The sequence below is a fragment of the Culex quinquefasciatus genome, chromosome 1 (assembly GCF_015732765.1).
Source record: "Culex quinquefasciatus strain JHB chromosome 1, VPISU_Cqui_1.0_pri_paternal, whole genome shotgun sequence".
NCBI lineage: Eukaryota > Metazoa > Arthropoda > Insecta > Diptera > Culicidae > Culex > Culex quinquefasciatus.
In genome coordinates this window covers 131,137,694-131,165,620 of record NC_051861.1, presented here as the reverse complement: position 1 = coordinate 131,165,620, position 27,927 = coordinate 131,137,694, and the positions used below count along the sequence as shown (strand labels likewise).

Here is a 27,927-nt window from a genome sequence, read left to right as displayed (position 1 = left end):
CAGAATGATTATTTTCAAAGAAGGGAAACCCTCAAGAAAATAAAAAGCTTTTCAAAAAAACAATGTGTAATGTGGCCTGTCAAGAAAATAAATAGCTTGAGAAGAATGAAAATCCTCAAGGAAGACATTATTCATTGATTTTCTGAAAAGCTATTTATTTTCTAGAGGTTTTCCCTTCTTTGAAACTAATCATTCTGCTTTATAATAAAATTCGGTAGAATTTAGTCACAAAAGTCAACTGATTAACACAAGAAGGGAAATCTCTTACGCGAAATCCCATCACATTGATAAAAGATCGTGTATTGTTAAAGAAGGGAAAACCTCAAGAAAATACACATTATATATTGATTTTCTGAAAAGCTTTTCATTTTCTAGAGGTTTTCCCTTTTTTTAAAATAAACATTCTGCTTTATAGTAAATAAAAATTAAATAAATTGTTCGCTCTACAGCATTGCCTTGGCGATCTCGATTGCGAGATTTCTACTCGAAACTAGGTGTCCGAAGGCTAGATTGTTGAGGCAATTGCAAACCTCGTTTTACACCTGAGCTTCCATCCACCCCGGGATTCAAACTGACGACTTTTGGATTGTGAGTTCAACTGCCTACCAGCGACTAAACCGAGACAGAACCCAGAGAGACGACTCTTACACATGGACTGAGCTATCGATCTAACCTCTAGGTTAGACCGGGGCCAACATTTACTTCCCCGTCCGACGGAAGGCATGATCAGACAAATCTCGTCTCGAAAATGCCACCACCGGGACCGTCTAGAATCGAACCCAGGCCGACTGGGTGAAAAGCAACTTCGATTGCCCCTACACCACGGTTCCCGGACTCTGCTTTATAATGCAGAAGCCTTTAATGAAAAACTAGGTAAAATTTAGTTGAATTAACAAGAGAAGGGAAAACCTAAAAAAAAGTACACATTATACATTAAATTTCTGAAAAGCTTTTTATTTTCTTGAGGTTTGCCCTTCTTTGAATACCAATTAAAAATTAGTAGAATTTATTCACAAACGTCAACTGACTAACAAAAGAAGGGCAAATTCTTACATAGCAACACATTGAAAGAATGTTAAAAACATCTAGTCTAATATCTATCGATCTACATTGTTACATCTCGTGGTGGTTGATAAAGTATTGTTTCAATAGTCAACGCTCGCTTCTATTGTTAAAGTCCGAACATTTCACTTTCTTTTTATCATTCATGTATTTATCATTCATATTGTTGTCAAAATATCGAGTTCCTTCAATGTGACTAGGTCAAACCGACGGGGTACAAACTAAATAATTCTTAACCACAAGTAAGCGAGTAGGCATGATTCCATACATTCTCATATCAGGTAATACAAAAAAAAACTCTAGGGGTTGGACAGAGTCGATGGTTTTATTATTTGTTAATCTATTGACGGCGGTTTTGATATTTTTGTCAATAGATCGACGAATAGTTGAGCTAGCGTTCCCACCGTATATTATCAATCTCGGTTAAATTTGACATCTTATAAACATCATCACAACATCATTTTCAAAAAAGTTTGCGCAAATCGGAGTTTATCACGGTTCATATCCAGAATCGACGATTCCTTCGTATGACCCTTCTGCCTGAGCCGCCCGACTAGGAAAAACGGGGACGGAGACTTGGACCATCCGGAACGGTCGGTAATGTCCACGGAAGCCAAAACCCACTTTCTTGCTAGCTAGCTTTCAGATGATTTGTATCCGTTTGCTCCTCTGAAGGAGGCCATCATTTGCCTTTGGAGCAAAAGGTGTTTTTTCAGCATCTCAGGACTTTTGCTGTGGCTTCTGCGGAACCGTCTACAGCACGCTGGTTGCACAGAACAACACATTAAAAGGCTCACAATCTATAGACGGCCATCCCTCCTAAGTCAACAATCGAGAAGAATACCATCAAGAAGATCGTTGGAGAAAACAAAAACCCGGGAAGTTCATCCATCACGACTTCCTGCGTGACTACGGCGGACGAGAGTAGACCCTTCATCGTGAGCGTTCTTGATAGGGTGTCCAGGGCCTGCCACAGGCAGTGTTGAAAATCCGATGACTATGATTAATTTTGCGATTAATCGCTGCCTGTTAAATGCCACGAATAAGACTGCTGAGAATAGTCTTTATTCTCAAATTGCCACGACTAGCTGTCATTCGTCAAGAATGCAGCCGATGATTGTAACAACCCATGACTGCTGGCGGTAAATGGGGAAAATTGTAATCAGATCGCAGCAAGTTGACGACTAAACCCAATCATTCAATTTTTTATTCGTGGCTGCCACACCCAGCGATCAAGTGGCAGTCGGGAAAAACGAGATCAAGGCATACTCAGGAGAATTTCTTCAGGCAATCATTATTCGCTCGAAGAGATTTTTTTTTTTCAACCTTGGCCACAGGACAAAACGAAACCCTCCTCTCCCTTTTTCGGTGGTTTATCAATAAAAAGCGGAAACACAACTATATTTACAACAAAAAAACCGCAAATTAAAGAATTATACAAAAAATTTAAAACAAAGAGTTTGAGTTCTTCGTTGGCATGTATCCCGCGAACTGTTTGAAGGTCTGGTTGAAAAAGTGCAGCAACTGGGACGAAACGATTTAGCACCTCCGCGTTCCGCTTAGAACTTCCGTAATCAAGTGCCGAAACAATGTAAATCGTGTTGTTGGTTCCCGGAATCTTCCGACCGCCGCCGCTGGATTGAATCTGGTAATGGCGATCGTACCGGATGCGCTTGAACGAGCAAAGCTCGCCGAGGTTGTTTAGAACCGGAAAAGAATCTGAGGGAGGAAGTCGATTGGATTTTTTGATGTTAAACCATCCAGCTTACTAACCTCCTCAATCGCTTCAGTTCAACCCTTCCTCGCTCCTGTCCCGCTTCTTCAACAACATTCGATCGGACCGGACCGAAATCTGCACGTCCAACTTCCACTGGCATCCACTCACTCGAACCCGCTCAAACACGTCCATCGGCTCGACTCCGCATCAGCCTCCGGCAGTTGGTTGATCTGGTTCACCGTAACGAGACTATGTCCTATGATTTCGAGCCGATTTGGGGTGAAAGGTCGTCACTTTCCATGTAGAACAGCGCCGAAACGCTTGGTTTTCTGGAACGACGTCGGGACTGTAACCGAAACCGGTGAAATTTGTTTTGTTTTGATTTGAATATGACATTTCAACTCACCAAGGTTCCTAAAGGCATGGTGGGATTTCGTTAATATATTGACGAAATGTCGATATACTAACCAATTATTTTAATGCGTTGATAATGTATTGACCGATCTGTCCGACCCCTAGAAAAAACTAATTTTCCGGGAAATGTCCATTCCGGGAAACGTCCATTCCGGGAAATTTCATTCCGGATAACGTCCATTCCGGATAATGTCCATTCCGGATAACGTCCATTCCGGAAAACATCCATTCCGGATAATGTCCATTCCGGAAAACGTCCATTCCGGGAAATGGAATTCCGGAAATTGTCATAGAATCGTTATAAAGAAACTATTTTTCAAACTTTCCTTCACTCATTCAAAATTTGGCAACCCTTCCCATCACCGTCGTGGGAGGTCTTCGAAAAACTTCAAACTCAAAAGTAATTGGGGAAAGGTGGGGTCGGCCTGGATAGTGCTGCGGCACCGGTGTGATGGTGCAAAACCGAAGACTACATCCAACAAGCAACAGCAACAGCAACAACATTAACCGAGCGCTCCTCCGGGTGTAATATATGACGCTTCATTAATTAACGCGCCCGTTTAAACTTTAGTTTTATCGATTTCGATGTGTTGTGTTGGGAGGTCTTCTCAAAATGACGCCCATGGCACACTTTGATGAGAGAAGTGGGGTTGCGTCCTAGCGTCATTTGAAAAAATAAAATAAAATTTAAATTTTATATTTTTTTTTTCAATAATCCCTTCGCAAATGTTACTCCCCCCAATTTCCCTACTCTAATGTCGATTTTTCTTTTCTCGATACATGTTACAGATTTTTCCACCACCAAGAAGTGAGCGGTGAGAGGAGGGGCAGCTGGATTTCCACACAACACTTGCCTCGTGACGACGACCAGATCGAGACTTGGAACAAAAATAAACACTTGACTTGTGCGGAGAGGTTAGGTTAGGTTTTCGGGGGTTGTTGCTATTTTGGCTCGCGCGCGAACAACCTAAGTGGATTAACGCGCGGTCGCGACATTCGCCGGCTTAGCTGGAGAATCGAATTGGGAGAAAATAGTTGCTTGTTTTCGAGAAGAAGGAGGAGGAATCACATTTTAAACGGCGTTTCAAATTGTTAGTGGCGTGATTCCGTTTAAGGTGAAACTACTCGCACACACACATATGCGGAAAAACGTCAGCCAATTGGAAGTTCAAAACCAATCATAAAGTCTGATTTGATTGATTGGATGTTGTAACTGGTGCAGCAGAAAAAGGAGAAAAAGAAGAGAAAAAGCACGTGCGTGAGTGGGGTTCGTGCCCAGGGTGAGTGGGGGCGGAGTCCCCTTCCAAAACAACAAAGTGTAACTGGCACGTGGTGGCGTAGCGCCACCGGAAGAAAAGGAAGAAGGGCGCCCCCTCCCGCGTTCAGGGAGGTAGCCAAGGGAAAAGTGATTTGTGATTTCTGCGAGGACGCGCAGAAGATGGTGATTGTGGTAATCCGATTTGGGAAATTATCGCGTCGCGTCGTCAAAGAATGTCCCCCACGCTGCAGCCCAACCCGGATCCGGCTCGGGGAGCGTCGTTCGGACACGTTTTCTTCCACTTTTACTACCGTTACTACGACTACTACTACTGTCACGACTCCGTCTAGCCAACAGCAACCACAACATCAAGTAGCAAGTAGTTAACCGAAATCAAATTCTAGATAGTGATTATTACAAATGTCCCCATTTTAAATCGAAGCAAAAATATAAAATAAAATCGCTATATTAGTGAAAAAAAATCAAGCAAAGTAAAACGACACACTGAAACAAATACGCACCTGCGATTAATCAAGAGGAAATTACGGAAAAAAAATATAATCAATTAAAAAAAGTAAGGAGGAAAAAAGGAAAACTAAACCCGTCAAGATGACGATGTGGCAGAGCGGCGGGATGGGTCACAGCACCCAGAACAATCCCTGGATGAAGCTGATGGGGATCGTGGCGAAGGAGCGGCGCCACGACAACACCCAGAGCCAGACCGGTTCGAACGAGCGGGCGCTGAACATGTAAGTGAACATATTCTTTTCTTTAAATTTTCTTTGATTCGAATCTATGAAACATTTTGGGTATCGACGAAATTCACTGCAATAAAAAAAAATCAGTGATTTATCAAATTTCAGACTAACATTTTAAAAAGGCAAAAAATGACAAGAAATTCTTGACGGTAGAAATGAACTATAGTCTCTCAAATTTTGTAAGTGACCACCAATTATAAATTTTACTAAAATTCAAGCCTCAAAATTGTGTTGAGAGATGGTTTTTTCCTTTAAATAACTAGGGTCTATTCCCAAACCACGTAACGAAAATTTCAAATTGCCTTAAATTTTTGGACGATCGACAATTTACCGATTTTAAATTGCTGAATTGTCGATTATAACCAACTTCCGGTACAATTTTGTTCATTTTGACAAATGATTACCAGTATAAACTCTGTCGATGCTTCTACTACCGAATTCTATTAAAACAATCTATGCAATAATCGACTTTAATTAGTGACAATTACACGGATAGAAATCTGGTAACTTTGTGTTGGCCAAACATTGAAATGTTTCCAAAATCTTCTCATTTTTTTCGATTTCGCTGTAAATGTTATGAAAATCGAAAACATTGTTTCCAAAATTGAAACAAAAATGTTGATGATTTTGGAAATTCGATAATTTAGAGTTATAAAATTTGTCTACCAGATTTCTATCCTTGTAATTTATTGAAATGCACTTATTGAAAGAACTTGTATTAAAATCTTTTTTTTTGTATAATGTACACACTTGGATTGATTTACAGAACTCGGCAAAATTGTACTGATTTTTCAAGTGCTGAACAATTGGTAAAATAAAAAAAAACGATTTCGTCAATCTTTAATCCGATTTTCGGTATACATTCATTTTGAAATGTTTATTATAATTTTTAACTACCAAATTCGGTAACACAATGTTAGGGCCACGCGATGCGCCCCTACCGAATGTTGATGCCGTCTAGCACGGTACACGTCAACATGACAGCTGCCACCCAGTGACAGCTGACCGGAAGATTGTAAGCGAGAGAGACAGAAGATTGTTCTTTACCATTAATTGATCGAGCCCGAACTAGCCGGACGTGCAATAAAAACTTAATTATATAGCGTAATCGCGGTACTTTTATTTCGCTCCCGCGATCACAGCACACAATAAGGTTGCGTACACAAAACGCACAGAGATTTTTTTTAGAGCAATTCCAGCCCAAAACAGGAAATTTTTAGGACTTCTTTCTCGACCCTCTCCGATTTCAATGAAACTTTGTAGACATGTTATTCTACGCTTATATAAGCCATTTTTGTGTATATGGAGCCAGTTACACTCGATAATGTCATTTGAGAAGGGTGTAAGTGTTTTAAATATTGTTGTATTTCGTAATTTAAATGTTGCTGTATCTCGAAGCCGTTGCATCGTATCAAAAAGTGGTCAAAGACAAGCTTGTAGGACATTTGATGGGCTTTCCGAAAAAATACACTGAAAGAAAAAAACACATTTTATGAGATTTTTTGGTTTTCAAGTTTAAAAGTCAACTTTGAAGGTGAGCCCACGATTTTTTTTCGTTCAAAATTTTTGTGAAAATAGCCTAAATCGCTACAAAAAGACTCACGAAAAAATAAAAAAATCATTTACTGAACTGTTTTTTTTCAAAAGCGCTCTAAACATCAAAATTTTCAAAAACTGAACACAAGAGTCGATTCTGCAAACAATTGAACATAAAAGTTTCCATACTGATTATAGTCCTAAGTCCAATCCTTGTGAAGTTACAGCGGTATTAAAATTAAAAATGTTGAAAAAATGGTTTTTTTATGGTTTTTGGCAAGCTTCCCTGCACCGTGCGGTACACGCGGTTCGCTTGTACCTCGGGTTTGCTTTGCGCCTGTTTTGTTCGGTTTACACCCGTACCCGACTCACACGAACCGAGGATATTTTGGTTCATCGTACCAGCGCACCACGACACTCTCGGTTCGCCGCGTCGGTTTTGTGTCTGGCACTCACCCATGGCATGAACCCGGTATATGAGCCAAGGTGCTTCACTCGTTACGAGCCGAGGTACGTGTCGTGGTACGCGCTGGCGGTACAAAACGGGCTCAATACCACGACACGTACCACGGCACGCTGGGTTCATGCCATGGGTGAGTGCCAGACACAAAACCGATGGGGCGAGCCGAGAGTGTCGTGGTGCGCTGGTACGATGTACCAAGATACCAATACACAAATGGGTTCAGGCACGTACCGAAGCTAGAAAACCAAACCCGCGGTGTGCGTTGGCACTGGCGCATGGGAAGCTTGGTTTTTGGCAATTTCTATATGACAGACTTAATTTTTCAGTCTCGAAAATATTTTTACCGGAAAGCTCGTTTAATTTCCCATAAGATTGTAAATTCAAAATTCGTTTAATTTCAGTTTTCCGATTTTTAGCTGCGAGAAGCTAAAAATTACCGAATTCGATAAAAACTTACCGAAATAAGGTAACAACCTACCGGTTGTTTATGTTGACCATAGTATACCGATCTTAACTTAATCGATTTTTTAAGTAAAGTTTATATTTTACTGTTGACAAAATTTACCAAAAATAAAATTAGAATTTGAATACAGAACTTCAATACCAAATTTTGAATAAATTTTACCGAGTTCGGTAGTTTTCAGAATACCGATAGTTAAGCAGTTGAAAATTCGGTAAAAATCTATTGAATAATACTCGAGTTTTAAATTCGATGACAAAAAATGCGAAATTTACAACATTAGAGTTTCCGAAAAATATCGTATTTTTAAATTAATCTGATTTCGATTATTTACAATTACAGACAGCGACACAAAATATTAATTGAATTATTTTTTTTCTCAAATTATCGTATTATAAAATAACTACTCAAGTATAAATAACAATATTGATGCCAAAAAGAGTATTTTTTATACATTTCAATTTTGGATTTAAACTTTTGTATAGACTATCGTTTTTTTTTTTTTTTTTTAAAGAGCTTAGATTTTCGTTATTGGTGCAGTATTGGTGCAAAAGGATGTTTCTTTAAAAAAAATGAATAACTCAGATTTTCTCAAAATACCGATTTTCTAATATTAAAACATTGGGTCTCAAATGACGCAAATTCTAAATGAATTTTCGAAGCGGTAAAATTGTTGGTGTAAAATACTTGTAAAATGTGTAAAATTTTCGCGTATTTTCGTAAAATACCGTATCGTCAAAAAGAAAACATTAATCGAAATCTAAATTTGATATCAAAAAAGCAAGTGTTACATCAATATGATTATTAGAAAGATACTTCCAGTGAAAGAAAATGTTTCGTTAAAAATGTAGTACGAATTGAAAATGTTGGTTAAATTTTAAATATCTCTCAGGTTGAACTTTACTGAATTTATTTCATCCAATGATTGTATTTCAATTATTTTGTAGCTGTAAGAATCTCTAAAACTCTGCATTGTGACATTATTAAAATAAATTGTATTATGATTAGTACAAAAATAAACATAAAAGGAATTGAATTTTCTGAAAAATTAAGGTTGATAATCAAGTTTCAAACAAAGTTCCATAAAAAAAACAAAGGACTGTTCAAACCACACACTTAGCTGAATTGTAATTTTATATCATTTTACTCAAAATAGCAATATATTTTTTCATAATTGAATAACTAAACATTTCAACAGAAATTGTTTATTAACTTTTTTTCAACCCAAACTCAAATTTTGTCAAAATCTGTAAAAAAAGCCTTGAAACCCTATACAAATAAAAACATCGACAAAACTCGAACTCATATTGAAGAAAATCCTAATTTAATAAAGCAAAAAAAAAGCACTCCAAACAGTCTTGTCTTATTCATCGCTTCCCAAAGTAAACATCGGCATCGTAGCAAGCCGAACCGAGTCCACTTAATGATGATGCTTCCCATCAAACCCACGTGGCACGGGGGGAGTCACCGTAGCCTACTACGACTGTCTGTCTTGTCTATACAAACCATCACTTTTCACGTTCAGCCTCCAGTCTCTCTCTCTCTACTCCGTTCAGTGTGTACTACATCAAATTAGCATTTAAGAGCGCACTTTTTTTTTCTTCCTTTCCTTTTTCCTGGTCGTCCCATCTCCTCTAAGGGATAAATGGATGCTGTGGATGTCTTTGTGAGTGTGTGTGTGTGTTCACCAAGCATATCATCATTTCCCGCAGCACCTCGCAGCTATTTACACAAACTATATTTTTTTTTCGCTTTTCTCGCAGCTTCCTTTGCTTGCTTTTGCAACCACTCCTCACTCTCCTTTGGCAGGCAGTCGTTGTCTGTAGTAGGTACTATTAGTATAGTACGACCCCACCCCCACAGGGTGGGGGGGCGAGGCGTCAGGGTGCTACTAATTTTCCACTCTACTCCACACTCTCTGTCTTACTCGCTAGGGTGCAGCGTCTTCCTTGGGGGAGGGGGCGTCCATAAATTACGGTGGCATTTACATTTTTCAATTAAATCTGGATAATTTATTCCATTTTGCCGACTAAAAGGGATTTTCACCTTTTTTGCCAGTCGTAATTTATGGGCGCCCCCCTGCCAACCTAACGCGTGGAAAGCGTTTATCGAGTGGAAAAGATAAGGGCGGAATTGATGTAGCCAAGCAGAGAGAGAGTACAGAGTAGCTGCCGGGAATGGTTCTTTGGATGAATTGATCATTGCTGGTCGCTTGATTATGCGGGTGTGTGTGTGTGCGTTTGTGGGGGGAAATGAACCGAGGGCAAATTTATGCTGCCACCGAAAATTGGTGCAGTGAAAATTTTGTGCGAGCGGAAAATCAAGGAAGATGCACACACACACAAACTCACAGGTTGTAATTTTTGGAGAAAATTGGTGGAAATGGCTTGTTTCCTTAAGTATCTATTAGGGAAGGGGAAAATTGGAAAAGGAAAATTAAGAATTTTGTTTTGGCTTAATTTACGATTTTTTTATAATCGTTTTGCAATTGTCTAAAGATTTAAAAAAAATGTTTCAATTATTTTTCAATTTAAAAACAAATCATTAAGATAAATTATCAATGGGAGGGGGAAGACAAATTAATTTAAAAAAGCCCAAGTTTTTTTTATACATAATTACAGTTATGCTTAAACATGCTTCTTTTAAAAACAAAATGTCAATAATTTATGAAAATATTTGTCCTAAAGTTTTACATCTTTTCCTGATCTGTGGTGCTTAATGTTTAACAATGTACTCGAAATATTTAACAAAGGATGGCAGAATGTTTGTTCATGAAAAAAAAAATTTTAGCAATAATTATGTCATATACTTACCTAATGATTTTTTTTTGGAAAATATTCAAATGGAAAGAGTCGAAAACATTACGCTAATATTACCATGGCCTTAGATTTTTTTTTAAATATAAAATTAATCTGGTACAGTGTTGCCAAACAATTTATAATTGATATTAACATGAGAAAAATTTACAAAAAAGAAAAATGTGTTTCAGATAAAAACATTTAACTGAAACATACTTACGGAATGGATTGTGTGAAATTTGCATGGTTACTTCATGTTTGGTTTTCAAATTATTCTGATACGAAGAAATTCACGCTTTAGAACTGAAATACAACTTTGATGGAAATATTCATTATAATTCGAAAATTGTTGCCTTACAAAAAAGTAGAATTTATTTGATACATTTATGGACAGTTTAAAACTTGTGATGTTTAATTTCATGTTGTAAATTCACAAAAAGATTTTTTTATTACACATTTACACATAAATTTGCCTATTACACATAATCAGTATATTTTTTTCGCAATACAGTGTAGACTCTATAATCCGAAGGCCTTGGAAAAATTTCTCTGGGATAATCGTAACTTCGGATAAAAAAAAGTTCGTTGTCTTATTTTATCTGCCGAGCTTAAGTATTTTTAAATCAAAGATGGCGGCCAAAATGGCGGTAATGCTATATTGAGTAAAAATACATTTTTTAATTTGATTGGAAATCAACCATTCAAATTTGACTAAAAAAACATAAACGGAAAATCGAAACTTTATTTAAAGTTCAAAATTTTCCAAAAAAAAGGGATCAACATAATTTTCATTAAAAAACTAGTAAAATCGATAGAAAATTATTCAGAATACATTGTAAAACGCTTAGGTTAAGAGCAATTCCAGCTCAAATCAGGAATTTTTCTGGTACTTACCTCTCCGATTTCAATGAAACTTTTTAGACATGTTATCCTAGGCCTATATAAGCCATTTTTGTGTTTATGTAGCCAGTTACACTCGATAATGACATTTTAGAAGGGCGTAAGTGTTACAAATATTTTTGTATTTTGTAATTTAAAAATTACTGCAACCTTGCACGTATCAAAAAGTGGTCAAAGACAAACTTGTAGGAAAGGGCTTTCTGAAAAAAATACACTGAAAGAAAAATACACGCCACTTCCATGAGATTTTTCAAATTTTAAGTTTAAGAGTAAAATTTGAAGGTGATGTCACGATTTTTTTTCGTTCAAAATTTTTGAGGAAATGTTACAAAAAGACTCACGAAAAATGCAGGATGGTATGTCTCTCCTAAAAAAATACAAAAATCATTTACTAAAACTATTTTTTTGAAAAGTGGTCTAAACGTCAAAATTTTCAAAAACCGATTATGGGAATCAATTCCCCAGACAATTTTATATAAAAGTCTCCATATTGACCATTGTCCTATGTCCAATCCTTGTCAAGATACAGCGGTTTTAAAAATAAAAATGTTGAAAAATCAGGTTTTTTGATGTTTTTGTTTTGCAATTTGGGTAATTCTCCGCCAACTCACACAGCAGTTGCCCCGACCCCTCTTCGATTTGCGTGAAACTTTGTCCTAAGGGGTAACTTTTGTCCCTGATCACTAATCCGAGGTCCGTTTTTTGATATCTCGTGACGGAGGGGCGGTACGACCCCTTCCATTTTTGAACATGCGAAAAAAGAGGTGTTTTTCAATAATTTGCAGCCTGAAACGGTGATGAGATAGAAATTTGGTGTCAAAGGGACTTTTATGTAAAATTAGACGCCCGATTTGATGGCGTACTCAGAATTCCGAAAAAACGTATTTTTCATCGAAAAAAACACTAAAAAAGTTTTAACAATTCTCCCATTTTCCGTTACTCGACTGTAAAAATTTTTGGAACATGTCATTTTATGGGAAATTTAATGTACTTTTCAAATTTACATTGACCCAGAAGGGTCATTTTTTCATTTAGAACAAAATTTTTAATTTTAAAATTTCATGTTTTTTCTAACTATGCAGGGTTATTTTTTAGAGTGTAACAATGTTCTACAAAGTTGTAGAGCAGTCAATTACAAAAATTTAGATATATAGACATAAGGGGTTTGCTTATAAACATCACGAGTTATCGCGATTTTACGAAAAAAAGTTTTGAAAAAGTTACTTTTTGCGTTTCTCTTTGTTTCGTCGTCCGTGTCTGTCGCGGGTGACCATAAACGGCCATGATCGATGACGACCAACTTTTTCAAAACTTTTTTTCGTAAAATCGCGATAACTCGTGATGTTTATAAGCAAACCCCTTATGTCTATATATCTAAATTTTTGTAATTGTCTGCTCTACAACTTTGTAGAACATTGTTACACTCTAAAAAATAACCCTGCAAAGTTAGAAAAAACATGAAATTTTAAAATGAAAAATTTTGTTCTAAATGAAAAAATGACCCTTCTGGGTCAATGTAGATTTGAAAAGTACATTAAATTTCCCATAAAATGACATGTTCCAAATTTTTTTACAGTCGAGTAACGGAAAATGGGAGAATTTTTAAAACTTTTTTAGTGTGTTTTTCGATGAAAAATACGTTTTTTCGGAATACTGAGTACGCCATCAAATCGGGCGTCTAATTTTACATAAAAGTCCCTTTGACACCAAATTTCTATCTCATCACCGTTTCAGGCTGTAAATTATTGAAAAACACCTCTTTTTTCGCATGTTCAAAAATGGAAGGGGTCGTACCGCCCCTCCGTCACAAGATATCAAAAAACGGACCTCGGATTCGTGATCAGGGACAAAAGTTACCCCTTAGGACAAAGTTTCACGGAAATCGAAGAGGGGTCGGGGCAACTTTTCCCGATTTCGTGTGAGTTGGTAGAGAATTACCCATTTCTAATTGGCAGACTTGATTTTTCAGTCTCGAAAATATTTTTACCGGAAAGCTCGTCCAATTTCCTATAAGTTTGCCTTTGACACCTTATAAATTTGACTCATTTTAATATTCACGTACTATCCAGGTTTCTACCACACTGAAAAAAATATACTATTCTCAGTTATGATCAATGTAATTAAGGTCATATCTGTAAGCCCATACATCCAATTCAAATGAAAAAGACAAGAAAATAAAAAAAGACTGTTTAACATTTTGACAATTTTTAAATTTTCGACCACATATCACCGGTTTAAAAATAAATGTAATTAAAATTGCAATTATAAATATAATATAATTGTGTAAATTTGAAAATTTTAAAATTGAAAGGTTCAATATTATGTCTATAATGCTGTAAAGATACCATTAAAAAAATCTAAATTTCTCATTTTAAGAGAAAAAAAAATAGAAATAAATGATTTCCGATATCAAATTACATCTTTCTGAATTATTTTGGCATAAAGTACCTCTTTCCAAATGTTTTTTTATCTTTGAAAATGTGTATTTTTACACATTTTTGGCTTCTTTTACCACTTATAATCTGTAATTTCAATTTTCGCCAAAATTAAAATACATCATGAAAGAGGTAATAATCAACCTTCTAATTTCACCCTTTTCAAATTTGTTCATTTTTTAAAAGACTTTGTGTAAAATAAAAAAAATACTATCTCTTTCTTAATTTTAAATGTTCTCATACACAGTAAAAAGAATCATAGTAATATTACATCTGGTAATAAGTACATTTTTTACTGTCAGAATAATTCAGTACATAAAAGCCGCAGTAATGAACCATTCTCGGTATCTTTTCAATTACACAACACCGCTGTCATTGGAAATAAACGACAACTCATTACCATCCAGTAATTACGTCCACATAAATATTAATTTCCACTTTCACAGCTGGCCGGGCCAACAATTTGGTTTTAATTTAAAATTTGTACAAATATACAACGCGCGTCACGTGCGCAATGCGCACCCTGTTGAGCACAATTCTAATTAATTTGTTTGTTGTTTCACTGTCAGTTTAATGCACGCAAAGTAGGCCGCCGCCCGAACAAATCAAAATTTATCTTGCAGCAAAACACAGATCGACAGTTTTTTCGCTCACGTGCCGCCATCAATCAACACAGTCGGAAGGTGTGCGAAATGATGTTGAACCCTTTTTTCGCTCACAAAACAAAACAAAACATCAAAAAGCATCACAATTTGTGTTCTTTTCCCAACCGAAAATTTCCCAGAAGGTCGCTTCGCGCCTCCGAATCATTGTTCGATTCGGATCGAATTTCATCGCGGGCGCGATAGTTGCGGCTAGTGACCACCAGATGTCCCTCCTTCAAACAAACACACACACTCGAGTTGTTTTTCGCGTTCGCTTGACCATCGACTCTTTTGTTTTCCTTTGAAATCTGAGTAGGCCACACTTCGAGAGCGTATCGAGTCTCTCGATCGAAACCCACTCTCTCTCGTTTTCGCTCTCTCTATGTTTTCCACTTTAGGTGGGAAGGAAAACTCAACGGTCCAAGCAGGCCGCGGCCACCCACCGTGGCATCAAATCGTGGGAAGAGAGTGAGCGTCGCCGTCGCCGCTTGCTCTAAGAACAAGAAGTTTTCCTTTTCCGCTTTGATGTCGGCGACGAAGTCGACCTAGAGTCGACCTAACCGCTTTTTCTTTGTTGTCGTCGTCGTTACTGTTGCGCGCGCTCGCCTTCACACTCACACAGTCTTGCGTTCAGCTGTCATTGCTTTTGCCTTTTCGTTGTTGCACACACACAAAGCCATTTGTCCGGTGACGTCATTGCGCAATGCGACATACAGCATGCGTTTTTCGTCGTTTGTCGATCGTAGTAGCCGCCGGCATGACGGAGGGGGAGAGGTGAAGGACGCGGTGGTCGGTCAGGCGGGCAGCGCCGCCTGCTTTGTCCACCTGCTGCTGCACCTGCAAAACGTCAAACTCGGGTTTTTTTTTATTCTGCGAAGGGGAAGGGAGATGTGGGGTCAAATTAAAAGAACACAGTAATCACAGATGGCGCCACAGTCGGTGCGACGGCGAAGCATAGAGCGAAAGAGACGGGATGACAATTGGACGCGGGGGCAAATTGGAAAATTGTCCGCTGCGAACTGTGACAAAAGATGGTGGGGATGGAAACAATAGAAGAGAAGGAAAGTGGAAGAGAGGTGAAGGATCAATCGGCTTTGGGTTGGCTTTCGGTTGTCGCGTTTTGTTTGATTGTCGTATATTTGTGTATTTGTGACAAAGCGAGCGAGCGAGGGGGTGTCAATTTGATCAACAATTATTGTCTGTCTCTCCCTTTGAGTGTGATGACGATTAATTTTCTGGAAGAGGTGGGGGAAAACGAAACAAAGCAGAAACAGATTATTTGCAGGTGTTGCTGATTGGTTTCGGAAGATAATGGGATTGGGCGAGAAGATGACACTTGAAGGGGATAGACTGTTTCGTAAGGGTTGATTTTGAAATTTTAACTTAGGGCATTTGCAATGATTTGTTGGTGCGATTGATTGCAATTTTTTGAAATTTGTTTGATTATACAGTTCAGAGTCGATTATTCGAAGCATTGATTATCAGAAGTTCGATTATCTAAAGGTTTGTAAAAGGCTTCGGGTAGTGGCATCTTCATGACCAATGATTTTTAAATTTTTGAGATTCTTCAATTTAAGAATTTCAAGAATTTCACAAACTTCCAATATTTCAAAAAAATCAAAAAATTTAGGAATTTCAAGAATTTTGAAAAATTGAAGAATTTCATGAATTTGGGACCATCTATAAACCACGTGGACACTTTTATGAAATTTCACTTTTTCAAGAATTTTAAGAATTTTAATTCAATTCAATTGTGTTTTTATTAGAATTTAACAGTTCTGCTCCAGGATGTTACATTTGCAATTCAGAGATTTGGAGAACCTTTCAACTGAGATCAATTCATAAGCCTTTGCAGGGAGGATACATATTTCTAAGTTTAGATTTTGCTAACTGGGTGTTCTTTTAGGGAAAATAAATTTTAAGAATTTTAAGAATTCTGAAATTTCATGATTTTAATTATTGATTGATTGATGGTTTTAAGAATTTCAAGAATATCAAGAATTTCATGAATTTAAAAAAAATCAAGAATAAAAATTCAAGAAATGAAAAATTACAAGAATTTTGAAGATTTAAAAATGTTAAATAATTTCAAGAATTAAATAATTTCAAGATTTTAAATAATTTAAAGAATTTTAAGAATTTAAAAAAATTCAAGAATGTTAAGATGTTCAAGAATTTTAAAAATTTCAAGAATTTTTAGAATTTTAAGAATTTTGAAAATTTTAGGAATTTTAAGAATTTTAAGAATATTAAGAATTTTTAGAATTTTAAGAATTTTAAGTATTTTAAGAGTTTTAAGAGTTTTAAGAATTTTAAGAATTTTAAGAATTTTAAGAATTTTAAGAATTTTAAGAATTTTAAGAATTTTAAGAATTTTAAGAATTTTAAGAATTTTAAGAATTTTAAGAATTTTAAGAATTTTAAGAATTTTAAGAATTTTAAGAATTTTAAGAATTTTAAGAATTTTAAGAATTTTACGAATTTTAAGAATTTTAAGAATTTTAAGAATTTTAAGAATTTTAAGAATTTTAAGAATTTTAAGAATTTTAAGAATTTTAAGAATTTTAAGAATTTTAAGAATTTTAAGAATTTTAAGAATTTTAAGAATTTTAAGAATTTTAAGAATTTTAAGAATTTTAAGAATTTTAAGAATTTTAAGAATTTTAAGAATTTTAAGAATTTTAAGAATTTTAAGAATTTTAAGAATTTTAAGAATTTTAAGAATTTTAAGAATTTTAAGAATTTTAAGAATTTTAAGAATTTTAAGAATTTTAAGAATTTTAAGAATTTTAAGAATTTTAAGAATTTTAAGAATTTTAAGAATTTTAAGAATTTTAAGAATTTTAAGAATTTTAAGAATTTTAAGAATTTTAAGAATTTTAAGAATTTTAAGAATTTTAAGAATTTTAAGAATTTTAAGAATTTTAAGAATTTTAAGAATTTTAAGAATTTTAAGAATTTTAAGAATTTTAAGAATTTTAAGAATTTTAAGAATTTTAAGAATTTTAAGAATTTTAAGAATTTTAAGAATTTTAAGAATTTTAAGAATTTTAAGAATTTTAAGAATTTTAAGAATTTTAAGAATTTTAAGAATTTTAAGAATTTTAAGAATTTTAAGAATTTTAAGAATTTTAAGAATTTTAAGAATTTTAAGAATTTTAAGAATTTTAAGAATTTTAAGAATTTTAAGAATTTTGAGAATTTTAAAAATTTTAAAAATTTTAAGAATTTTAAGAATTTTAAGAATTTTAAGAATTTTAAGAATTTTAAGAATTTTAAGAATTTTAAGAATTTTAAGAATTTTAAGAATTTTAAGAATTTTAAGAATTTTAAGAATTTTAAGAATTTTAAGAATTTTAAGAATTTTAAGAATTTTAAGAATTTTAAGAATTTTAAGAATTTTAAGAATTTTAAGAATTTTAAGAATTTTAAGAATTTTAAGAATTTTAAGAATTTTAAGAATTTTAAGAATTTTAAGAATTTTAAGAATTTTAAGAATTTTAAGAATTTTAAGAATTTTAAGAATTTTAAGAATTTTAAGAATTTTAAGAATTTTAAGAATTTTAAGAATTTTAAGAATTTTAAGAATTTTAAGAATTTTAAGAATTTTAAGAATTTTAAGAATTTTAAGAATTTTAAGAATTTTAAGAATTTTAAGAATTTTAAGAATTTTAAGAATTTTAAGAATTTTAAGAATTTTAAGAATTTTAAGAATTTTAAGAATTTTAAGAATTTTAAGAATTTTAAGAATTTTAAGAATTTTAAGAATTTTAAGAATTTTAAGAATTTTAAGAATTTTAAGAATTTTAAGAATTTTAAGAATTTTAAGAATTTTAAGAATTTTAAGAATTTTAAGAATTTTAAGAATTTTAAGAATTTTAAGAATTTTAAGAATTTTAAGAATTTTAAGAATTTTAAGAATTTTAAGAATTTTAAGAATTTTAAGAATTTTAAGAATTTTAAGAATTTTAAGAATTTTAAGAATTTTAAGAATTTTAAGAATTTTAAGAATTTTAAGAATTTTAAGAATTTTAAGAATTTTAAGAATTTTAAGAATTTTAAGAATTTTAAGAATTTTAAGAATTTTAAGAATTTTAAGAATTTTAAGAATTTTAAGAATTTTAAGAATTTTAAGAATTTTAAGAATTTTAAGAATTTTAAGAATTTTAAGAATTTTAAGAATTTTAAGAATTTTAAGAATTTTAAGAATTTTAAGAATTTTAAGAATTTTAAGAATTTTAAGAATTTTAAGAATTTTAAGAATTTTAAGAATTTTAAGAATTTTAAGAATTTTAAGAATTTTAAGAATTTTAAGAATTTTAAGAATTTTAAGAATTTTAAGAATTTTAAGAATTTTAAGAATTTTAAGAATTTTAAGAATTTTAAGAATTTTAAGAATTTTAAGAATTTTAAGAATTTTAAGAATTTTAAGAATTTTAAGAATTTTAAGAATTTTAAGAATTTTAAGAATTTTAAGAATTTTAAGAATTTTAAGAATTTTAAGAATTTTAAGAATTTTAAGAATTTTAAGAATTTTAAGAATTTTAAGAATTTTAAGAATTTTAAGAATTTTAAGAATTTTAAGAATTTTAAGAATTTTAAGAATTTTAAGAATTTTAAGAATTTTAAGAATTTTAAGAATTTTAAGAATTTTAAGAATTTTAAGAATTTTAAGAATTTTAAGAATTTTAAGAATTTTAAGAATTTTAAGAATTTTAAGAATTTTAAGAATTTTAAGAATTTTAAGAATTTTAAGAATTTTAAGAATTTTAAGAATTTTAAGAATTTTAAGAATTTTAAGAATTTTAAGAATTTTAAGAATTTTAAGAATTTTAAGAATTTTAAGAATTTTAAGAATTTTAAGAATTTTAAGAATTTCAAGAATTTTAAGAATTTCAAGAATTTTAAGAATTTCAAGAATTTTAAGAATTTTAAGAATTTTAAGAATTTCAAGAATTTCAAGAATTTCAAGAATTTCAAGAATTTCAACAATTTCAACAATTTCAACAATTGACAATTATAACAATTTCAACCATTTTAACAATTTCAAGAATTTCAAGAATTTCAAGAATTTCAAGAATTTCAAGAATTTCAAGAATTTCAAGAATTTCAAGAATTTCAAGAATTTCAAGAATTTCAAGAATTTCAAGAATTTCAAGAATTTCAAGAATTTCAAGAATTTCAAGAATTTCAAGAATTTCAAGAATTTCAAGAATTTCAAGAATTTCAAGAATTTCAAGAATTTCAAGAATTTCAAGAATTTCAAGAATTTCAAGAATTTCAAGAATTTCAAGAATTTCAAGAATTTCAAGAATTTCAAGAATTTCAAGAATTTCAAGAATTTCAAGAATTTCAAGAATTTCATGAATTTCAAGAATTTCAAGAATTTCAAGAATTTCAAGAATTTCAAGAATTTCAAGAATTTCAAGAATTTCAAGAATTTCAAGAATTTCAAAAATTTCAAAAGTTTTAAGAATTTAAAGAATTTAAAAAAAAGAATTATAATTTTATTCAATTTTTATCATTATCAATCAAATTTAATCGTAAATTGCAAGCTTTTTAGACTACAATGTTTGTTTCGAAAATATTTGAATTCTTTAAAATAACAATTCTGATCAAAATCAAAAGAAAAAAGCACAATTTGAACTTGACTCATTTTCCCACGATCTGCGTCATTTCATCGGAATGCTGTTATTTTTCAAGAGAAGCGGGTTTGTTTTGCGCAAAATTTAACGCGTCTCGCCAAAAAGTTTCACAATTTCTCCCCACTCCACCCACCACCAAAATGTGCATTGTTATTTCGCTTTTCCTCACCCCATCAACATCATCAGCAAACAAGAAGGTAAAACACAATCCTTTCATCACCTCAGAGCTCATTTCCACTCTCTTAGTCGCGCCGCACCATAAATCTGAAACTTTCACCGTGATTTTCACGACGGGAGATGCCTCTTCGAATAATTAGGACGACATTATAAATAATAACAATAAACCCCTCTCTAAAAATACTTTCGTTTTTAGCACTCCAAGTACATTCTTCAACAACGCCGTATTGTTTGTTTGTTTGTTTGGGGGAAATTGGTTTTGCTTTTTGCTGGGAAGTTTTTAATGGTAATGACGGAGCGGGGGAGAGGTGTCACCCTAATGGTTTTTTTTCTTGGTAAAGTTAGTTGAAAAGATGAGAAGGTTAGTGGGAAGAGGGTTTAATTTATTATAAGGGTAACTAATGTTGGTCAATATTTTTGAAATAAACTTCTAAATTTCACAATATATTTGTTGTCATGAACTACCCTATTTGATCACTTCAAGTGAAAATAAATATTTCAATAGGGTAACTAATGTAGGTCTTAGATTTTTTCCAATAAATTTCTTAATTTATTTCTTCAAAACTCACTTCAATGAACCACCCTAACCAGCCACTGCAAGTGCCACACTGCACATAAGTATGTTTAATTTTTGGCCCATCGTCTTTAATTAAGCTGCCACGAGAAGTATCGCCGAATCGCCGCGGCGCTGTGTGTTTACTCTGGTCCATTAGACCGATTCCCCCCTCCTCACACGGCACGATTTCCATCTCATTGCTCAGATTGGACGCCAATTTGCAAGCGTCATTCTTGTTAGGGTGCATGCACGGAGAAAAATAGCAGAAACGTATTTCAAATAATTATTTCCAGTTTTTATTATTTTTTTCTTTCCGTGCGTCATGTCAAAAAGTATCAATTGTAAACAAAACACTGAAAAAATTTTCAAACATTGTTTAAAAAAATATTGTTTTATAAAAAAATACATTTTATTTAAACGTTTCACGATTGTTTTTCTTTCCGTGTATCACTTCAAATTGCCGAATGAAAAAAAAAAACACTGAAAAAAATCCCAACGGCCCGTCCCGCTTCAGCAGCTGATGATCGTGACAATCGCTTGGCATGGCTTGCTGCGATCGTCCAAAGTGTCGCCAGTCACTAATTTGATCGTTCTGTGTGTGTGTGTGTGTGTATTTACGTGTGCAGAAAAAGTAAAAATAAATCCTCCCGAGTTTTCGAGTGTCGTTTTTTTATTTCCCGACACTCTAGTTACTGCATCATCGTCATAAACAGTTGAGAGATACTTGAGGGGAATTTGAGAAAGCGGGAGAGAGAGAAAATCAAACAAAAATTTGGCTCTTTTGACTTGTTTTTCACACGTTTTGCCGATCGTGCGAGCGTGCGTGTGATCTATGTTTGGAGAGCATTAAGTTTCATTGCACGGGTGTAGAATTTTCCGTGCTCGGAAAGAAATGATAATATTATGACAGCTGACGTTTCGGAGTGACAGCGCGCTCTTTTTGGAGTTTGAATTTATGTTTACTTTTTGCTTGAAGATTGTCGTTGAGAAATTTAATACTATTTCGAGATGATTTGCTTAACAAAACGATAATAAAAGTTTGTTTTTGAAAATTAAAGAATTTTAATGCTAAGTTCCAACTTGTGACAGCTCGGTTCAAACAAATTGTTCCTTTCCCCCCTTGCTAAACAGTGCTTTATTTTGGTTCGTTGTCGTCGTTATAACAAGTGACAGTTGAGAAGCGCGAAAAGAAATCTCAGTTGTTTTGCTAAGCCAAACTGCAAAGAGAATTTCAGTTGATGCACTGAGAAAAATTTGCTTAAAATTTTCTTAAATTTTTTTGTTCTAGATTTTTTTCCGTTAAGATTAAGGTTATTTTACACTGAACAAAATCACAAATTGAAAAATCTGCAGAATTTTCCTCAGTTCAAGAAAAGAAATCTGTTTTGTTGACCCGACCTCTCTCTCTCTCTTGCTCACTTACTCGTTCAGCTTGTTCCACGTCGGGCGACAGTTTGTAGAATCGCGCGGAGAACAAGTCAACGTCAAGTGATACAGTTTGGGTCCGCGGATTTCCTCGCCTACTACATTTTTAACGGGCGGCAAGCAAGCAGATTTTCTTACCACAATCAGCTCCACTTCAGGGGGTCAGTGGGGTAAAATTTGCATTTTTCAAAATTATTTAAAAAAATATCATTTACAAAATTGACAAAATTGACAAAATTGACAAAATTGACAAAATTGACAAAATTGACAAAATTGACAAAATTGACAAAATTGACAAAATTGACAAAATTGACAAAATTGACAAAATTGACAAAATTGACAAAATTGACAAAATTGACAAAATTGACAAAATTGACAAAATTGACAAAATTGACAAAATTGACAAAATTGACAAAATTGACAAAATTGACAAAATTGACAAAATTGACAAAATTGACAAAATTGACAAAATTGACAAAATTGACAAAATTGACAAAATTGACAAAATTGACAAAATTGACAAAATTGACAAAATTGACAAAATTGACAAAATTGACAAAATTGACAAAATTGACAAAATTGACAAAATTGACAAAATTGACAAAATTGACAAAATTGACAAAATTGACAAAATTGACAAAATTGACAAAATTGACAAAATTGACAAAATTGACAAAATTGACAAAATTGACAAAATTGACAAAATTGACAAAATTGACAAAATTGACAAAATTGACAAAATTGACAAAATTGACAAAATTGACAAAATTGACAAAATTGACAAAATTGACAAAATTGACAAAATTGACAAAATTGACAAAATTGACAAAATTGACAAAATTGACAAAATTGACAAAATTGACAAAATTGACAAAATTGACAAAATTGACAAAATTGACAAAATTGACAAAATTGACAAAATTGACAAAATTGACAAAATTGACAAAATTGACAAAATTGACAAAATTGACAAAATTGACAAAATTGACAAAATTGACAAAATTGACAAAATTGACAAAATTGACAAAATTGACAAAATTGACAAAATTGACAAAATTGACAAAATTGACAAAATTGACAAAATTGACAAAATTGACAAAATTGACAAAATTGACAAAATTGACAAAATTGACAAAATTGACAAAATTGACAAAATTGACAAAATTGACAAAATTGACAAAATTGACAAAATTGACAAAATTGACAAAATTGACAAAATTGACAAAATTGACAAAATTGACAAAATTGACAAAATTGACAAAATTGACAAAATTGACAAAATTGACAAAATTGACAAAATTGACAAAATTGACAAAATTGACAAAATTGACAAAATTGACAAAATTGACAAAATTGACAAAATTGACAAAATTGACAAAATTGACAAAATTGACAAAATTGACAAAATTGACAAAATTGACAAAATTGCCAAAATTGACAAAATTGACAAAATTGACAAAATTGACAAAATTGACAAAATTGACAAAATTGACAAAATTGACAAAATTGACAAAATTGCCAAAATTGACAATATTGACAATATTGACAAAATTGACAAAATTGACAAAATTGACAAAATTGACAAAATTGACAAAATTGACAAAATTGACAAAATTGACAAAATAGACAAATTTTACAAAATTGACAAATTTTACAAAATTGACAAAATTGACAAATGATTTGTTGCACCTGACACCAGTTTAATGACCTGTCAACAAAGTACTCAACGCTACCAATCCGAACGTGACCAGCCGTGACATTGACCGAACAGTACGTCCGCAAATCCATAATTGGAACAGGCATCTAGGTTGCATAATCTCTCGTTTGATGAAACGCGTGACTCACTCAATTTGGACAGCTGGCCGACCACACGATTGATAAATTTACGCGAACCTTCGAAACCCGATATCGAGCCGTGTCGGTTCCGCCGTGCCCTGAATATCAATGAGGCCGGCCACAGATGGCCACGCGCCACAACGCCACCTCCAAAAATGTGTCCCCCCTTACCAGACATGCCGGCGCAGGGCCACCGGTCATACGTGAGTTGGTTGATCGAATTGGAACTTCCCTCCATTAAGCCACATTCTTCAGTATAAATATCTGTTGATGCCAACTTGAAATTATCATCATTTGTTAAAGTTCTCTTCTGTAGACAACAGCCTAACCCAAAACAAATCTTCAAAATGTTCGCTAAAGTGGTAAGTTCCTAACTCAATCTTCAAGAATCCCAAATTTTACCCCAACCTCCCCCTTCCTTCCCAGATCCTCCTCGTCGCCGTGGCCATCGCCTGTGCCAACGCAAAGCCCCTGCTGGCAACGCTGGCCGCCGCCCCAGTCGTAGCAGCGGCCCCAGCCGTGGTGACCGCCCAGAGTTCGCAGTACATTGCCCGGAACTACAACGGAATCGCTGCGGCTGCTTACACCGCTGCCCCGTTGGCCTACACCGCTCCAGCTGTTGCGGCGGCCTACACCGCGGCTTACACCGCACCTTACGCCGCTGCCTATCCGTACGCTGCTGCGCCGGTGGCCGCCGCTGCTTACACCGCGGCACCGTACTATCCGTATGTGCTGTAAGGAAGTGACTGGTCTTGGAACCACTTGGAACTGATAAAAATAACACTGAATAGAAATAGCACTTGTAAACTTTAAGTGAAATGAGTTTTATTTTGATAGCCAATGAATCATCTCTGCGACTAATAAGAGACAGTAGGCCTGGCCGCTTAAGGGTACGCATCAACGGGGGAAGTTAACTGCTACTTCTTCTAAAGTTGTTTAATTCTTGGACTCATTGGATTATTTACTAGTTAGAATTGTTCATTTTGATACCTTTTTCAATGTACAATTTACTTGTTATTGAAATGTACTTCAAGCACCCTTGAAACAACCTTAAATCCTCAAAACACAATTTTTTTTTAAATTATTTTGAAATTTAAAAAACTGTATTTTTAGACATTGCACAGTGGTTCAGATCGCAACATTAAGTTGGAATTTCCAAAAAAATGTTTAAGTTTTGGAGCTTAGGTGTATTCAAAAGAGTTGTTGCAAATGGAAAGGGCATACTTTTGGCTTGGTTAAAAGTTAGGGTTGTTCACAATTGGTCCTTCTCGATTGCTTACCTTTGACCATAGAAGCCATTTTGAATCACAGTTTTGTTCATACAAATGTTCAATTTAGGCTAAACTGAGTAAATCGCTTTTTTTCGAGGTTTTTTTTTCTGTCAGGTTGTTTCAAAAAGTGGGAACGCATCGAATTTTCTGATCGATGTTGTGTTTTTTTTAAAGCGTTATTGTTTTTATTAAATTTTGTTAATAAAAAAAAATATTTGTTCCACATCAGTTTAGAACAATTTTTTTATTCGAATTCGATCCTTTTCTATTCTAAATTCATATTTTTTTATTGAATGACACTGGAAAAATAGTTTTCCATTTCATTAAAAATGCGAATTATGTGAAAGCTAAATTTATATTTCTAATGGTTTTTACTGCTTTTACTTTACGAAACACAAAAAAGATACACCCAATCAAAAATTACAAAATCAAATGTTCAAGAAAACAGAAACTCATAAACTTCGAAATTCAAAAACACAAATATTAAAAAACCTACAAAATTTTAAAAGAAAAAAAAATAACTTTAAATTTATATTTTAATTTAAAAGATTCAAATTAAGAAAAGTCGAAAAATGTAAAAAATATTTGGAAATTTTAAAATTTTGAAACCTGGAAATTGCGAAAAAATAAAAAACTGAAATTGAAAAAAAAACTGAGGTTCAAAACTGTAAATCCTAAAAAAAATAAAAAGTTCTAGATTTAAAAAAATTCAGCCAAAAATCCTAGAAATAATTTGAGGATTTGAAACTACAAAATTCCAGAGCATAAAAATTCGAAAAATCTAAATTATGAAAAATCAAAATTAAAGAATACATTTTATTAAATTAGGCAAATAATAGGAGAAAAGTCATTTCTGGCAAAAAAAAAGATAAAATTGAATGATTCTGAAATTCAAAAATACAAAATTTTAAAATTAAACACATGAAATTAAGAAACTCAAAAACACAAACATTAAAAAACTAAAAAGAAGCTTATTTAAGATTTCAAAATTTTAAAGTTGAAAGTTCAAGGATAAAAATTAAATTCATAAAAAAGGGATGTTCTGAAGTTTGATAATTTAGAAATCTAGAATTTCAAAACAACAAGCAAATAAGATGAGAAATCCTTTTCTGGCAAAACAAGTTGAAAAATGAAACAATCTTGAAGTACAAAAATACAAATAATAAAGAAATTGAATTAAATATTTAATATTTATATATTCAAAATTCAGAAACTTAAAACTCATAAATTTTAAAATCAAGATTTCAAAATTTAAATTAAAAAAAAATAAATGTAGAAAAAAAAATCAAAATTCAAAAATTCAAAAAATATTGAAGAAATTAAGATATTTAAAAAAATTAGAAATCTTGAAATTAAAAAACCCCAACATTTAAAAAACTGGAAATGAAAAAAAATCAGGTATCCATAACTTTTAAAATTCAGAAGTTATTGAATTGTAAAATTCTAAATTTTAAGCAAAAATTTTAGAATTCATAAAATATGATTAAGAGATTTTTAATTGCGAAACATACAAATTCCAGATTTAAAAAAATGTAAAATAAAAAAATACAAACTAAGAATATAATTTATGAGAACATGAATTAATTTGATTTTTTTTAAGATTGCCATACATCCCGCTCGTGTGGATCAATCGGACCGCGCTCTGGACTCACAATCCAGAGGTCGCCGGTTCGAATCCCGCGGCGGGCGCTTTAAAATTCTTTGTGTAAATATGGGTATTCGACGCCGTCGCTCCGTGCCATACTTTCATACACTTAGGAGCCCAGTGCGGCGAAGTCCTTGTAGATAAAAAGGAAGACATTAGTGGTTGGTACTAGCAATGGTGGCCGACAGCTATAAAGTCAACTTCGTTTTATACATAAATTTATGGTATTTTCTAATAATATCTTGCTTGATAATAAGATTCCAAATAACTTTTCATTTTGAAATATATGGGCAAATTTCCAAAGAGTTTTAACATTTTTACATTTATTGTTAACAGGGGTTTAAAAAAAACTAAATTAATCAAATAAAGAATTAAAAAAAAAAAAATATTTCATTTTAATATTATTTATGACACATGTTATTAATAAGTTTTATGTCTAGAGTTTTATTTGAAAAGAAAATTGTTAGTGAACATTATTCTCGGTTCGTTTTTCTTCATAAAAATCAGATCTGGCCAGTAGGTCTAAATGGTTGGGCACTTTTCATGACTTTTCAGAAAAAAAATAGCTACACGGAAAAATCCTGATTTAAGTTTTTGTTTATCACATAAATTTGTGAAATTCCTAATTATTTTTGATTTTTTAATTTGTTTTTAGGAGACCAAAAATTACTTTTTTTGCGCAAAATCTGATAACGGAGCAAAAATATTTTTTTAAATGTGTTTGAAAAAAATCGAACGAATGTTCGAACAGAAATTTTAAAATATATTTTTTCATTCTAAATCAAATTTGCCATCGAAAACAATTCCTATTTTCTCCAATATAGTTTACCGATTATGAATTTGATTTTTTTCATGAAGGATGCAAAAATACCTATGTCCAAGAAGTTGTGTAAAGACCTTATTTATCGGACTGCTGGTTGCTGAGAT

General features: G+C 32.7%; 1 protein-coding gene across 1 annotated transcript; it reads left to right on the top strand.

Moving 5' to 3' along the window:
- Positions 1-24,307: 24,307 nt before the first annotated feature.
- On the top strand, positions 24,308-24,850 carry LOC6041686 (cuticle protein 16.5). The gene is made up of 2 exons (XM_001850860.2): positions 24,308-24,446; positions 24,511-24,850. Exons 1-2 carry the CDS (start codon positions 24,432-24,434, stop codon positions 24,820-24,822), a joined length of 327 nt encoding a protein of 108 aa, XP_001850912.2. The 5' UTR covers positions 24,308-24,431; the 3' UTR covers positions 24,823-24,850.
- Positions 24,851-27,927: the final 3,077 nt, after the last annotated feature.